This window comes from Gadus chalcogrammus, chromosome 2 (assembly GCF_026213295.1).
Source record: "Gadus chalcogrammus isolate NIFS_2021 chromosome 2, NIFS_Gcha_1.0, whole genome shotgun sequence".
NCBI classification, from domain to species: Eukaryota; Metazoa; Chordata; class Actinopteri; order Gadiformes; family Gadidae; genus Gadus; species Gadus chalcogrammus.
In genome coordinates, this window is record NC_079413.1 from 2,988,068 (window position 1) to 3,001,608 (window position 13,541).

The following is a 13,541-nucleotide window of genomic DNA, read 5'->3' on the forward strand; positions in this document are numbered from 1 at the left end:
CGCACATTGGCGTCAACTCGACTCTTTCCACGGCGTCTTCATGAGCTGACGGTTCTTCACCGCTCGTGATCAGTTGTTCACCATGTTACAAGTTGGGGACGAGTGGATGTATTTCGCGGTGGTCTTCCTGTTGACACTGTCGGGCACCCGCAGCGCCACGGGAGCCTCGGTGCTCACCGCGTCGCTCTACGTGTTCCTCGTGATGTTCCGGTTCCCCCCGGTGCCACTGGAGCAGGCGAGCCGCGTGCTGCGGCCCAACGGTCTGTCCAGCGACGTGCCGGTGGTGGCGCACCGCGCGGCCGGTCACGACGCGCCGGAGAACACGCTGGCTGCGATTCGAGAGGTGAGACGTCACGACACCTGCCTGTCCGGAATACTACCTGGTCGACTAAAAAAAAACGAATGTTATTGATCGCGTCTCCATGGTGGGGATCAGTCCAGGTAGATTGTAGCGGGTCCGACGGGGATATCTTTTTTTATAAGTGTTTCATAACAATCGCACCCCGTCCTCCTCTGTAATTGAGCACTGACCTCTGTGTTTCACACTCGATACTCAACCTGAGCCAGAGGGGGGAAGACTATCCAAAGCAAAGGGCAGTGATGGGGTTGAGTTCTTCCATAACAAGTCAACCTCGTCAAATTAGGTTGTCATAGCAAGTCAAATTATTATGCAAGTAGGCTATGAATATGGCTGACATGCTGCCTACGAATTATTAAGTAAGAATTATGCAATTGTACCTACTCAACATTAATTTGGAGCCACTTCGAGCTCTGAATAAAAGCATTTCAACCTATTGAACATTTGATTTAGATCTATGTATTGTATTCTATTAACACGTGTCCCCTGGGGGGCCCCGGCTCCAGGCCAGCAGGAACGGGGCCACGGGGGTGGAGCTGGACCTGAGCTTCACCGCCGACGGGGTGGCCGTCCTGCTGCACGACGACACCGTGGACCGCACCACCAACGGCTCCGGGCCAATCAGCGGCCTGCGCCTGGCCCACGTCAAGAGCCTGGACGCGGCCGCGCGCCACCGGCTGAGGTACGGCGGGAAGAGTCTCTCCCTGGGCCACGAACGGCGGCTTCATTATGGAGGCCGAACGTGGCGGCCATTCTCTGGACCGAAGAGCAATGGTGTTTGATGTTATTATGGCTGATGTCTGGTAATGCTATCTGTGGGGTCTGATTCTCTCTCTCTCTCTCTCTCTCTCTCTCTCTCTCTCTCTCTCTCTCTCTCTCTCTCTCTCTCTCTCTCTCTCTCTCTCTCTCTCTCTCTCTCTCTCTCTCTCTCTCCCTCTCCCTCTCTCTCTCTCACCCCTCTTTCTCTCTCCCCCTCTCTCTCTCTCTCTCCCTATCTATGCCCCCTCTCCCTCCCTCTTTCCCTCTCTCTTTCCCCTCTCTCACCCTCTTTCCCATCTCCCTCTCCCCCCCCCCCCCCCCCCCCCTCTCTCTCTCTCTCAGGGGGGAGAGGTTTGGGGTACAGATAGTTCCCACTCTGCAGGAGGCGTTGCAGGAGTGCATCAAACACAGTCTGACCATCTTCCTCAACGTGAAGTGTTACCCCGATAAGGTAAACACCCCTCATGTCATGTTCTCCCTAACCAGAGGGAGGAAGGACTTTAAGATGGAGAGAGATATCGGTATTCCTCAACTAAGACACATACTACTGGTTTAGTGACCTGATGATCGGCCAAGCAAAACTTAGGGCTTTGATTCAAAGAAGGAACGATAAAAAATAAACAGAGGTAGAACACAATCCGACTGAGGAGGTTAAAGAAAAGAATAACGAGATCAATGGGAGAAACCATAACTACACAAACACAGAATGAACCGTCAAACTGTGACAGTAGGTCACAGTTTGGTCACAGGTTAGTTATGTCACTTTTATGACATCCTGGCAATACAAATGTCTTGCTTAATTTACTGGACCAAATGTGAAGTGGGTCCAGAAAGTACCTCCGCAGATGGGTCAGGAGTCAGGACCCTGAGACTGTGTGTGACCTTCGACCTCCCTGACGTGTTCCCCTGACCTAGGCGGCGGCGGCGCTGTCTGAGATGTACCGGCGCCACCCCGTCCTCTACAACTCCAGCATCGTGTGCTCCTTCGAACCCAAGGTCATCTACAAGGTGAGTAGATCATCTTGATCAATCGGGACGCGGTTCACTACGGTCGATGTTCTGATGTATGTAAATGTATGAAAAGCAAGAGAATTATTCACTGTGAGGTCACTTTGGATGAAAACATTCAGCCATTACTGTAAAGTCATGTCGTGGTGGTTCTACGGGACCTGCGTGTGATGTTCTCATGGTGACGCGTGTCTGTATGATAGCCAGGCTGTCGTGGTATCTCTGCTGATGTCATCATGGCCGGCTGGTGACGTCATCATGGCCGGGTGGTGACGTCATCATGGCCGGTTGGTGACGGCATCATGGCCCAGCGGTGATGTCATCATGGCCGGGTGGTGACGTCATCATGGCCGGCTGGTGACGTCATCATGGCCCAGCGGTGATGTCATCATGGCCGGGTGGTGACGTCATCATTGCCCGATGGTGATGTCATCATGGCGCAATGGTGATGTCATCATGGTGATGTGATCTCTGCCCCCCTCTCACCCCCCCCCCATCGTCCACAGATGCGCCAGGCGGACCCCCACGTGGTCACGGGCCTCACCCACCGGCCCTGGAGCCTGAGTCGCCATAGCGACGGGACCCCACGCACGCCGTCTTCGTGGGCGCAGTTCTGGAGCGAGCTGCTGGACGTGCTGCTGGACTGGGCCCACCACCACCTGCTGTGGGACCTGTGTGGCGTCTCCGCCGTCCTGGTCCACAAGGACTTCATCTCGCTGTGGGTCGCGGGCTGGGGGGACCTCCGTCCGGGGGGATCAGTCTGGTCTCACTACCATGACCTTATCTGACACAGCCCGGGGGTGTGGGACGCGGTCCGAGTAATGTAATGATAGAGCAATGTTGCATAACACCTCTTGGGACATGCAAGACATATCCACATGGATCTTTGGGTTTTTATGTTTCTATCTGGTTTGATTGGTGTAATTTCTTTATACTTTTAGACTTTTTATGTTGCCAGAATATGTGGCGCCTTTCTCATCGCAATAACTCTCTCTCTCTCTCTCTCTCTCTCTCTCTCTCTCTCTCTCTCTCTCTCTCTCTCTCTCTCTCTCTCTCTCTCTCTCTCTCTCTCTCTCTCTCTCTCCCCCTTTCTCTCTCCCTCTCTCTCCCTCCCCCTTTCTCTCTCCCTCTCTCTACCTCCCCCCCTCCCCCTCCCCCTCTCCCTCCCCCCCTCCCAGGGACTACGTCCAGTACTGGGCTGGCCGGGGGGTGGAGGTGGTAGGCTGGCCGGTCAACACGGCGGTGGAGAAGCACTACTACCAGGACCTACTGAAGATCAGCTACGTCACGGACAGCCTGCTGGAGGACTGTGACCCCCAGTACTGAGGGGTCACTCTGGGGTCACACTAGGGTCACACCAGGAGGACTGTGACCCCCAGTACTGAGGGGTCACACTGGGGTCGCACTAGGGTCACACCAGGGTCACACTAGGGTCATGGTACTAACTATGGACCCGTGTGTAGAGATTCAGGAGCAGTCCCAGCTCTCAAAGTGATCGTACAAGAGGATGATGGTGTATGATAACTCATTACACACACACACACACACACACACACACACACACACACACACACACACACACACACACACACACACACACACACACACACACACACACACACACACACACACACACACAGAAAGAGTATTAACATATATAGCCTAAGTATTGGTGACATGGAGTTGTTTGACTAGTTATAGTGAAATAAGAAAACGTTCAGTTTTTGATGACATCCTTACCCAACAACTACCACCAGGGGTAGCACTGCTATTCAAAAAACGGGCACGTTATGAATGTACTATAGGCTGTCCAATTGAAACATTTAATATCAGAATCAAATTAGGAAGATCTTATTTTGTAAATAACGAGTAAATAAACATTTCTCCCAGTGTTAAATAGTCAATGTGTTCAATGCAAATGTTTCTTTCGTTAATACCAATGTACGCTTGGGGTGGTTTTCAGCAGATGCTTGGCTGTTGAATTGGGTACACTGTGTCTTTAAGACGCCGGGGGAGGCGTGTATGGACGTCAAAGTCTCGCCGTGGGCGTCCAATGTGCGACAATGCCAGCCGGTTTCCAACCTGTTTCATCATAAGTGACATTGTCCCTCTGCAGACGCCTAGCGAACCGAAGTTACCGGCGTTTTTCAAGACGATACGTTCAGATAGGGGGCGTCACACTGTTAACCGACAAGTTAATAAAATGTGCGTGAGCTGCCGCATTTAATGCTGCAATGACACGGGCATGCCTTGGAATAAGAGTTTAGTTTAATACCCGTCGACTGGAAGGACTTAAAATAAAGATTACTCCCGAGGCCAGCAGTCCACTCAGGATTAATTAACTACTTAAAACTTTGTCTCATGATTCACACTGAATCATTGTAGGGTGCATCCAGTGCCACACAGTTGCTTTACCAGCTCCAAAATGTACACAATTACCAAAGGTCCGAGCAAACTTGCTACCCAGCGGAGAACTGGTAAGACCGGCTCGGTATCGAACCAACTTGATGTTATTGTAATTGATGTGATTATTATTATTGAATGACACAATAGCAGTGCACGCTTGCGTAATAACGCGTGTGGCGTCGTTCCCTGCCCGCTGCAGGTCCCACGCAGCAGCTCGACAACCAGATCACCGAATTCAAGCACAAGCAGACGTCGTGGAATCTGCCGGCGTGAGTATTAAAACGTGCTGCGTGGCCCCCGACGTGCCCCCGACGAGCTTTTTTATACCTTATTACCTCGGGACTTTGCCTAAAGTAGTGATCGGGGTCTGATTGGCACGGATCAAGCCAATGCCAGGACAGTTGAGGATGAGGTCTGCGGGTAGGATTTACAATGCTACACACGCACGCACGCACGAACACACACACACACACACACACACGCACGCACGCACGCACGCACGCACACACACACACACACACACACACACACACACACACACACACACACACACACACACACACAGAGAAAAGGCCAGGTCACTGCTTGGCTATTTCCATTGCGTTGAAAGTAGACTTTGGGTGACCTTGCTGGAAAGAAAGGTGGTCGTTCATTCAGCTGTTGGAAGCTCCTTCCCTCCTTGTGACTCAAATACTTCTTTCTTGCATTCCCTTTTTGCATCAACAACCCACTTCCCTCCTCGTTTCTACACAACTTATGACACTGAAATGAGGAGGGAAGTTTGTTTATGCAAAAGGAAATGCCAGAAAGAAGTATTCGAATAGCTATAGCAACCGGCTATGTATTTAACCTCAAGTCCAAGCAGAAACCCTGTTTGTTAACTTTTAAATCCTTTTATTCTTTAGGCTTCCTGCCCCCAAGATAGTCTTCAACCGACCGAACGGGAAGAAGTACCATCAGCCTGCACAGTCGTTGCAGGTGAACAGCCAATCAGAGGACAGCTGCTTCACACCGGCGCACGAGGAGAACGTCCAGTTCGCGCACCACGGTAAGGAAACGCGCGAGTGAGCGAAGTGCGCTCACGGGAACACGAGCCGCGCGTCTGGAACCGGAGATGCCGTCGCGTGAACGCTTGGGGCTGCTGGGGGGGGGGGGGGGGGTTACTGGCTAACTAACCCGTGGTTTAACAGTCAAACATCAACCACTGATTCAAAGCAGATCAATTATTGACTCTTCCAAAAGTTCGTTGTTTCATAAAAAAAAATGTACGCTAGTAAAACAAAACTTTGGCTGATGTGACGATCAGGCAATGTTGATTTAACACGCGTAATTTTTTTGGCCCATGCCACTATTGTCTGCCTGCTCCCCCATGCCGATTCCTCCCTGGCCTACAGCTGCTCCTGTACTGATAGCCACCACACACCCACATGGCCTACTCCTACCGCTATCTACATCTTTATTGCATCAGCAACATGTGGACGGCCGTGGAGTCTCTTGTCTTCTCATTGACAACAGTCCAGGGGGAGACCGAATGATTGGTTGTGTCTGGGAGGAATGCACATGCGACCCTGTTCCAAAGTTCACTCATTGGTGTTCAAGGCTCATTCATTCATTTATTCTTGGCTTTGGTGTGTGTGTGTGTGTGTGTGTGTGTGTGTGTGTGTGTGTGTGTGTGTGTGTGTGTGTGTGTGTGTGTGTGTGTGGTTTTTTGGGGGCTGTGTTTGTGGTTATATGTGTGTGGTTGGGGGGGTTAGCTGTGCGTGTGTGTATGTGTGTGGTTTGGGGCTGTGTGTAGCCATGCAGGTCATAAACAACGTCAACAACCTTGCCGTAGAGCGAGCATGGTCCCTTGACCCCCCCCCCCCCTGTGAAGGTCGTTGGGCTGCTGAAGGCCCTGGGATATCCTTCTCTTTATCGGCTGCTTTTCCCTGCTCTGCTTTTCTGTGCTCTAACACTTCCCCTGTTTGTGTGAGTGGGACAGAAACGGCATGTGTCTCTGGCTGAATGTGGGTCCAAACCCAGGGGCAGCCGCCCACATTAAGATTAACTTTTGTTCCCAGTGGATTAAGAATGGGCAAAGACCAGTTCACCTCCTTATTAAAAAAAACACACACACACACACACACACACACACACACACACACACACACAGGTGTAACAGGTTACAAATGCGCTGCCTGCATTATTTAAAACATGGACGTTATTGAGGGAGAGCGTCTGCCTTGGCTCCATTCCAACTCTGGGGTGGGACCAGAACAAAGTTTACCAACAATATCACTAGGACTAGTTGAAACAAGTGATGATTTAATGTCTTTTTATGTTTCTATGGTCTCCTATTGTAGGCTATACTTTGTTACAGTTTAACCAATATGCTTTATACACTGTTAATACTATACCAACATGAAACATATTCTAGAGGACTTGTGGAGGTCAGATCACATTGATCGCCTCCATTTCATAGCATAGGTATGCTAGTAGCAATGTAGTTGTAGTTGTTTAGTTATTAATTGTAAAAATGTTAATCATTATGATTGACATTGTAGTGTTTGAAACTGCAAATGTTTCTTGTGCGAGACCTGACGGAACAAATTTTTAATTATCCTGGAATAAAGTTAATTTACATTTATTCAGGATAAATAGAACTCTCGAGAGTTCTCTCAAAATGGCGGCATCCCGCCAACAAACAAATCCCATGATGCATTCTGATGAACAAGCCCTGCACCACCATAACATCATACGGAGGTCGCCACTACCTGACAACCAAAATCAGCCAATCAGAGCCTAATTGCCGTCACCAAAATCAGCCAATCAGAGCCTAATTGCCGTCACCTGCGTTGAGTGCTGACTGCAGCCTCATAGCATGTGATTGGAGGAGTGACGGTGGCGTGTGATTGGAGGAGTAACGGTGTGGGGGCTCCTGTTTGTTTTGGCAGCCTGGCGGGAGGTGGCTCAGCAGCTGGAGGAAGGGCCCAGCCCGGGGCCTCACGGGGCCCAGGAAGCTGTCCTCTACCAGGAGAGCGGCGAAACCGGCCCCCACATGGACAGTGAGTACCGGCTCCTCCTCATATTCGTACACGTAACCTACACACACCTAACTGCTCCCGACGAGCTGGCTAGATCCACCGTCAGAGTGGGAATGTGTGTATGAACTGAAGTCAGTTTGGATAAATGTAAAAGGACTGCATTTATATAGCGGTTTCTCTAACCATTGGCCCACCAAAGTGCTTTACAATATTGCCTCACATTCGCCATTCACGCACACATTCACACACCGACGACGGAGTCAACCATAGAAGGCGACAGCCAGCTCGTCGGGAACCAACAGTCAGTTAGGTGCCTTGCTCAAGGACACCTCGACACTCGGGGATCCGGGGATCGAACCAACAACCGTCAGGTTACCAGCCAACCCGCTCTACCTCCTGAGCTTCTGCCGCCCGCCCGATTAGAGTCGGCTAAATGTAAATCTAAATAACATGCTCATTGCGTTTTAGCCTGAGCTGCCCAAACAGGCAGTCTGTGATTTCTGTCCTAAATCCTCATTTTAAAGATGCCCGTGTTGGATAGTTTAATTCTGGTGGAATGTTTTCAGACAAAAATAGGCTAGTTTTAATGTATCCTAAATGTGGACATGTCTTGATGAATGTTAATGTAAACACGGGATGTATACATTCTATTGTATACATGAATGGATGACCTGAGACCTTTCTCTTCCCCAGACTTCGTGCCCATCGACCTGGATGAGTGGTGGGCTCAACGCTTCCTGGCCAACATCGACAAGCTCTCCTGATGGGGGGGGGGGGGGGGGAGAGGTCTCTGGTGTGGGCCAGGGGCTGACGGGAGACCGAGGGCATCGCAGCGCCACAGGGACCGCGGCGCGGTCGGCAGAGGCGGACGCTAGAGCGTAAACGCCACGGAACAAATCATCACTTCACAGGAACGCTTGCAGTCGTTTTGTAGTCTTTTTAACTTCAACTTTTTTTAAACTACACGTCCACACGGCAAGATTCTCTGCCGGGCCGCTTCCACTAATCAAACTGTGAAGACGACATGATGCAGCACTAATTCACGTGGCGACCGGGAGCCATAGCAACGCCGTACTTGTTTAGACCGAGTTTAATTTGTGCTTCCTGTGGTGGAACTTAACGACAGTTAAGTACAAACGCATTCTTGGTGGGAAACATAAGATGAAGAGTCTCATGAATGATTTATTCACCGTACAGCTTCACCGGACTCCAACAACCCCCGACTGTAAGTTAGGTCGATGAGCACGACCGGATCAAAAGCCTCGTTTCCATCAGGCTCGGAGAGTCTACTCGTACATTGGGTCATAATCTTTACGTCGTTGTGCACTGGGCGAGTTTATAGTTTCCTAAGACTGAAGATGATCATGTACAAATGTTATATTTCAAATAAAAATACAAAATGGAAAAACCACATGGAAAAATGAACATTTTTGAAGATTAGAATTGATCGAAACGCATAAAACGTTACAGTTCAATCATCGGTCCGAACGATACAAGGTTTTAGATTTAGCTTGAGACTCCAAACCTGCACAGGAACACAAACCATAAATAATGCACAGAAGTTTTGGGGACGGGCTTTAGCAGTGAACTCCTCCCCTCTCCCATTTCAGCATCCGTTCTTCTTCTTGAGCTTTAATGAGTAGAATACAAGTCTCTTTCCCAAGCAGGAGGGGTGGGGGGGGGGCTGCCTGGGAATGGGACACGCTTCTATTCCCGCTTCAGTCTATACAGGCCGCTGCCTTGCAGCCCTGGCGCTGTGTGTCTGGGGTTGCTGCGGGGTCTCAGTGCTTGTCCAGGGCCCGGGTCAGGAGGTCGTTGAGGCGTGCGATCATGGGCCTGGGGTCGTCGTTGAGCCCGGCCGCGATCATGGCGTTGTCGTAGATCTGAGGGACGTAGGAGGAACCCAAGGTGAGCAGGTGAAGTGGAAGGCATGTAGAGGTGCAGAGAGGGGTTCCCCGAGGGGGTCTGAAGAGGGGGTCTCTACCTGTTCCAGGAGCAGTCCAGCCAGCTCTGAGTCGCTGTCCTTCAGCGCGTGCATCTTCTTGATGAGGACGTGTCTACAGCCAGGAGAGGAGCCAGTGAGGACATGTTATGATCACTGGGTCCGAGCCCGGCACTTGGTTTAAATCAGACACTATTCTTTTTATTGCATACCGTCTTATAAAATATAATTAAAAAAATATATGGACCACAAACCAACGTGGCGATAAAGGAACACTAAATGTGCGTTTTGTCTTTAATTTCCCTCAGAGACGACTAAAGTAAGTTTAGCTTACACTGATGAGCGAGCCGTCCTCACTACTACAGATTTTAGTATTTCTTTGGACAATAACGATGCCCAAAGAAATACACACGCAAACCGTCACTGATATTGATCAGTCAATTTCATCCAGTGCAAATAGTTAAGCCTGATTTAAATGTCCTGCCCGCCTAAATAAAGCCTGGTTTAAACCCTCCTCTCCTACCCAGCGTTGATCTCCAGGGTGGTTTGTAGGGTCTAACCCCCCCCCATAGTAAGGCCTGGTTTAAACCCTCCTCTCCTACCCAGCGTTGATCTCCAGGGTGGTTTGTAGGGTCTAACCCCCCCCCATAGTAAGGCCTGGTTTAAACCCTCCTCTCCTACCCAGCGTTGATCTCCAGGGTGGGTTGTAGGGTCTAACCCCCCCCCAGAGTAAGGCCTGGTTTAAACCCTCCTCTCCTACCCAGCGTTGATCTCCAGGGTGGGTTGTAGGATCTGCGCCCGCTCCTCCACGGTGCGAGCCATCTGCTGGGTGCGGAGGAAGTGGCGAGCAGCCCCCATCTCCAGCACCGTGATCATGGCGGGGTGGGTGTCCAGGCGGGGGGTCACCTGGCGAGAGAGGGTTGGGTGGGGGGGGGGGGGCAACAGTCTAGTCAATGCAGTAATGAGCATTATTATATAGCATTAGCATAGCGGTTAGGGTTAACCCTATATTACTTATAATTCAATAAGATCATTTATCACTTTGAATGGTATTCTATCGACGTAAAAAGAAGATATCCACTGTAGGGATGCACCGAAATGAAAATTCTTGGCCGAAACGGAAACCGAATATACTGAAACAGTTGGCCGAAGGCCGTAACCGAATACCGAATGTGGCTTTTAATGTTTTTCATTCATTTTGCTTTAATTTTTCACCATTGCATAAATCAAACAACTAAATGTCCTTCATAAACTTTTTTGTCTTGCTTTTCTATAAAAAAAATCTATTACAAATTTGATACAAAATATTTATTTAATACTGAACGTTTTCTAACATTCCAGCGGAACTTATAGCAAGAATTTAAGAACAATGTTCCTTTAAATAAATTAGTAAAACTTTTTTTTTTTTTTTTATAAATAAATAAAAAAGGTTGGGTGTATTATGTTCGGCCTTTTTACTCCTTCGGCCGAAACCAAACATTATGTTTTGGGCCATTTTCGGCCGAACATGTTCGGTGGCCGAATATTCGGTGCATCCCTAATCCACTGATTGTGATAACCAGTTTTATAGTTAAAATATTAATTAAAATACAAGTTACAATTAATTACGATGAGGAGATGAAGAGAACAATTAGTTAGGAGTCAGACACCGTACTTTAAAATGTCCGACGTCATGAAGGTTAGTTAGATTGTTAAAGTGTGTCTGACGAAATCCCAGTACTCATCATGACATAGCGTTTTTTCCTATTTCCCATTCCTCGGCCTTGTTGTCCAACCAGAGAGGAAGCGGTGACCGCTGGTAGCTCAGCCCTGCTGGTAGCTCAGCCCTGCTGGGGCTTCCTGCTCACCTTGATGGTGGTGACCCTGGAGCCCAGAGAGTTCCTCATCCACGCCATCAGGTCCTCCGCCTGGTCCTCAGACAGACGCTCCGACGCTGCAGAGGGGGAGAGGAGAGGGAACGGTCAGTGACTGGGAACGGTCAGTCACTGGGAGAGGAACGGTCAGTCACTGGGAGAGGAGAGGGAACGGTCAGTCACTGGGAGAGGAGAGGGAACGGTCAGTGACTGGGAACGGTCAGTCACTGGGAGAGGAGAGGGAACGGTCAGTGACTGGAGCCGGTCAGTGACTGGGAACGGTCAGTGACTGGGAGAGGAGAGGGAACGGTCAGCGACTGGGAGAGGAGAGGGATCGGTCAGTCACTGGGAGAGGAGAGGGAACGGTCAGCGACTGGGAGAGGAGAGGGATCGGTCAGTCACTGGGAGAGGGGGGAGACGAGGGCCAGGGAGAGTTACATGGGAGGGTGGGGGAGTTAAAGGGAGAGGGGGGAGAGGAGGGCCAGGGAGAGTTACATGAGAGGGCAGAAGAGGTACAGGGAGGGGGGGGGAGAGGAAGACGATGACACAGACTGAGGATCAGTGAAGGCCTTGACATGCTTCTGCGCGGTTTGTCTCAATCCCTCTTCGCCAGACAACAATGTCGCAACCTCAGGTATGTCTGTGCGACTGTCTCAACGTGTAATTACACACAATTTACAGTAGAGGGAGATATAACAACTGTACAACCAATGTGTGCAACATCTGTAGATAAGAGATATTTCAAACAATCACTAGTGAACACACCTCCTAATTAGCATGTATTAATGGAGTGTAGTGCCCTTGTCACACATAGTTCCTGGTCAATTACCGGAATAACATTGCAGGCACCGATTATTTGCGCTACACTATTCAAACTTGCTGCTACATTCAGAAACATTTCCGTCTTGTGTTCGTTCAAACGTGGAAAAGCAATGCTAGGATATGGCAGAGAGACAGTCCAGCAGGGGGCAGTAATGCAACACAGAAAGTAGCTACCCTATTAAGGAACCCTTCTCTCTGACCATAGGAGAAGACTCTACTACAAGCTGTTCTCTGTGTGTGTGTGTGTGTGTGTGTGCGTGTGCGTGTGTGTGTGCACGCATCTTACCGGGCTTGCTGTCCTGGAACTTCTCCTCCTTGTAGTGGTCCACCACGATGTCCGTTTCCACGGAGATGAGCTTCTTCTTGTCAAACTCTTTGAGGTGGAGCAGCGTGAGCTCGTCAAACTGCTCGTAGCAGAACAGCACCTGACCCCGCCCAGACACCACAGGTTAGGGGCAAGGAAAGGGACAGGACTATGGGACAGGGTCACAATGCTCAGCTACAATTATTTTCCAGGTTGGGGAAATATATACCGCTTGGAGCCCAAAACAACCAAGAACCTTTTTAGGGCTGTTCTGATCCGTTTAGCGTTGCCTCAGAGTTCACATGGCGCGCTCACAGGATAGATGATGGGTTTAGCGTTGCCTCAGAGTTCACATGGCGCGCTCACAGGATAGATGATCCGTTTAGCGTTGCCTCAGAGTTCACATGGCGCGCTCACAGGATAGATGATGGGTTCGGGGCGTTTGCTTGCTCTACTTTCAATTTGAGCCGCTCATTTACCCTGTCTCTGCATTATTATTTACTTCTATTTATCTATTAAAGTTAGTTAACATTGATCAGATAGTTCGGACACTACGTGGATCCCACCCCTCACTTATGGGAGGCAAACAAAATATGTTTAAGAAAAACAAAGACTAATCTCACAAACGTCCAATTAGGATGGAATGGCTATTTAAGAGTTGGACAGACAAAGAAAGGGTCAAAGTCAGGACAACAAGGACAGAGGTAGAAGTCAACTCAGGGCATTAAGGAGATAAAGCAAGGAGGCGCTAGTGAGTAAGAAACTACATAATAAAATAAAAAAAACCTGTCAATAAGGCCTAAAACATTTTTTTTGTTTGGTTCCGGTTTCCGACCGACCCTGTCAATATATGTGCGACCCAAATTATTTTATGAGCTTTATAAAAAAATAATAATAAAAAAAAAAAAAAAAAAAAAATTGATGCAAACTATGATTACGTTTTTGTACAGCACCTCTTCATTCTGTACAAGGATGATCGAATTTTCTCGTTTTTAAATGAAAACAACCTACCTATAATTCGCTGCCGCTGGAAAAAATAAAATAAAAAAATAAAATAAATTCCCTA

The 13,541-nt window shown here is 49.2% G+C and overlaps 3 protein-coding genes across 4 annotated transcripts in view; 2 read left to right on the forward strand and 1 right to left on the reverse strand.

Annotated features, from left to right (window-relative positions):
* LOC130406812 (glycerophosphodiester phosphodiesterase 1-like) lies at positions 1 to 3,451 on the forward strand. Of its 2 annotated transcripts, none has more exons than XM_056612468.1 (6): positions 1 to 343; positions 865 to 1,054; positions 1,486 to 1,568; positions 2,033 to 2,125; positions 2,632 to 2,843; positions 3,304 to 3,451. In XM_056612468.1, exons 1-6 carry the CDS (start codon positions 83 to 85, stop codon positions 3,449 to 3,451), a joined length of 987 nt encoding a protein of 328 aa, XP_056468443.1. In that variant the 5' UTR covers positions 1 to 82. The 2 variants fall into 2 exon arrangements, with proteins under 2 accessions (XP_056468443.1, XP_056468435.1); XM_056612460.1 differs by having other exon boundaries at positions 865 to 1,040; positions 1,460 to 1,568.
* Positions 3,452 to 4,234: 783 nt separating this feature from the next.
* On the forward strand, positions 4,235 to 8,328 carry LOC130406840 (MAPK regulated corepressor interacting protein 2-like). The gene is made up of 5 exons (XM_056612499.1): positions 4,235 to 4,602; positions 4,731 to 4,800; positions 5,437 to 5,579; positions 7,465 to 7,575; positions 8,248 to 8,328. The coding sequence occupies exons 1-5, from the start codon at positions 4,551 to 4,553 to the stop codon at positions 8,316 to 8,318; spliced, it is 447 nt and encodes a 148-aa protein (XP_056468474.1). The 5' UTR covers positions 4,235 to 4,550; the 3' UTR covers positions 8,319 to 8,328.
* A 282-nt stretch (positions 8,329 to 8,610) lies between these two features.
* trap1 (TNF receptor-associated protein 1) overlaps positions 8,611 to 13,541 on the reverse strand; it is an 11,286-nt gene continuing 6,355 nt past the window's right edge. The window contains exons 14-18 of the mRNA XM_056612445.1: positions 12,458 to 12,596; positions 11,344 to 11,429; positions 10,257 to 10,402; positions 9,539 to 9,611; positions 8,611 to 9,437 (exon numbers count right to left, since the gene is read on the reverse strand). Of these exons, the coding sequence (XP_056468420.1) occupies positions 9,336 to 9,437; positions 9,539 to 9,611; positions 10,257 to 10,402; positions 11,344 to 11,429; positions 12,458 to 12,596 (546 nt within the window). The 3' untranslated portion in view covers positions 8,611 to 9,335. The remainder of the gene's footprint in view (positions 9,438 to 9,538; positions 9,612 to 10,256; positions 10,403 to 11,343; positions 11,430 to 12,457; positions 12,597 to 13,541) is intronic.

Bases quoted from the DNA above. Each gene is read 5' to 3' on its own strand.
- LOC130406812 (XM_056612460.1), top strand. From the start codon at position 83: ATGTTACAAGTTGGGGACGAGTGGATGTATTTCGCGGTGGTCTTCCTG. The intron at 344-864 runs GTGAGACGTCAC...CCCCGGCTCCAG, and splicing joins CGCTGGCTGCGATTCGAGAG to GCCAGCAGGAACGGGGCCAC. The intron at 2,844-3,303 runs GTGGGTCGCGGG...CCCCCCTCCCAG, and splicing joins CACAAGGACTTCATCTCGCT to GGACTACGTCCAGTACTGGG.
- LOC130406840 (XM_056612499.1), top strand. From the start codon at position 4,551: ATGTACACAATTACCAAAGGTCCGAGCAAACTTGCTACCCAGCGGAGA. The intron at 4,603-4,730 runs GTAAGACCGGCT...TGCCCGCTGCAG, and splicing joins TGCTACCCAGCGGAGAACTG to GTCCCACGCAGCAGCTCGAC. The intron at 5,580-7,464 runs GTAAGGAAACGC...TTGTTTTGGCAG, and splicing joins CGTCCAGTTCGCGCACCACG to CCTGGCGGGAGGTGGCTCAG.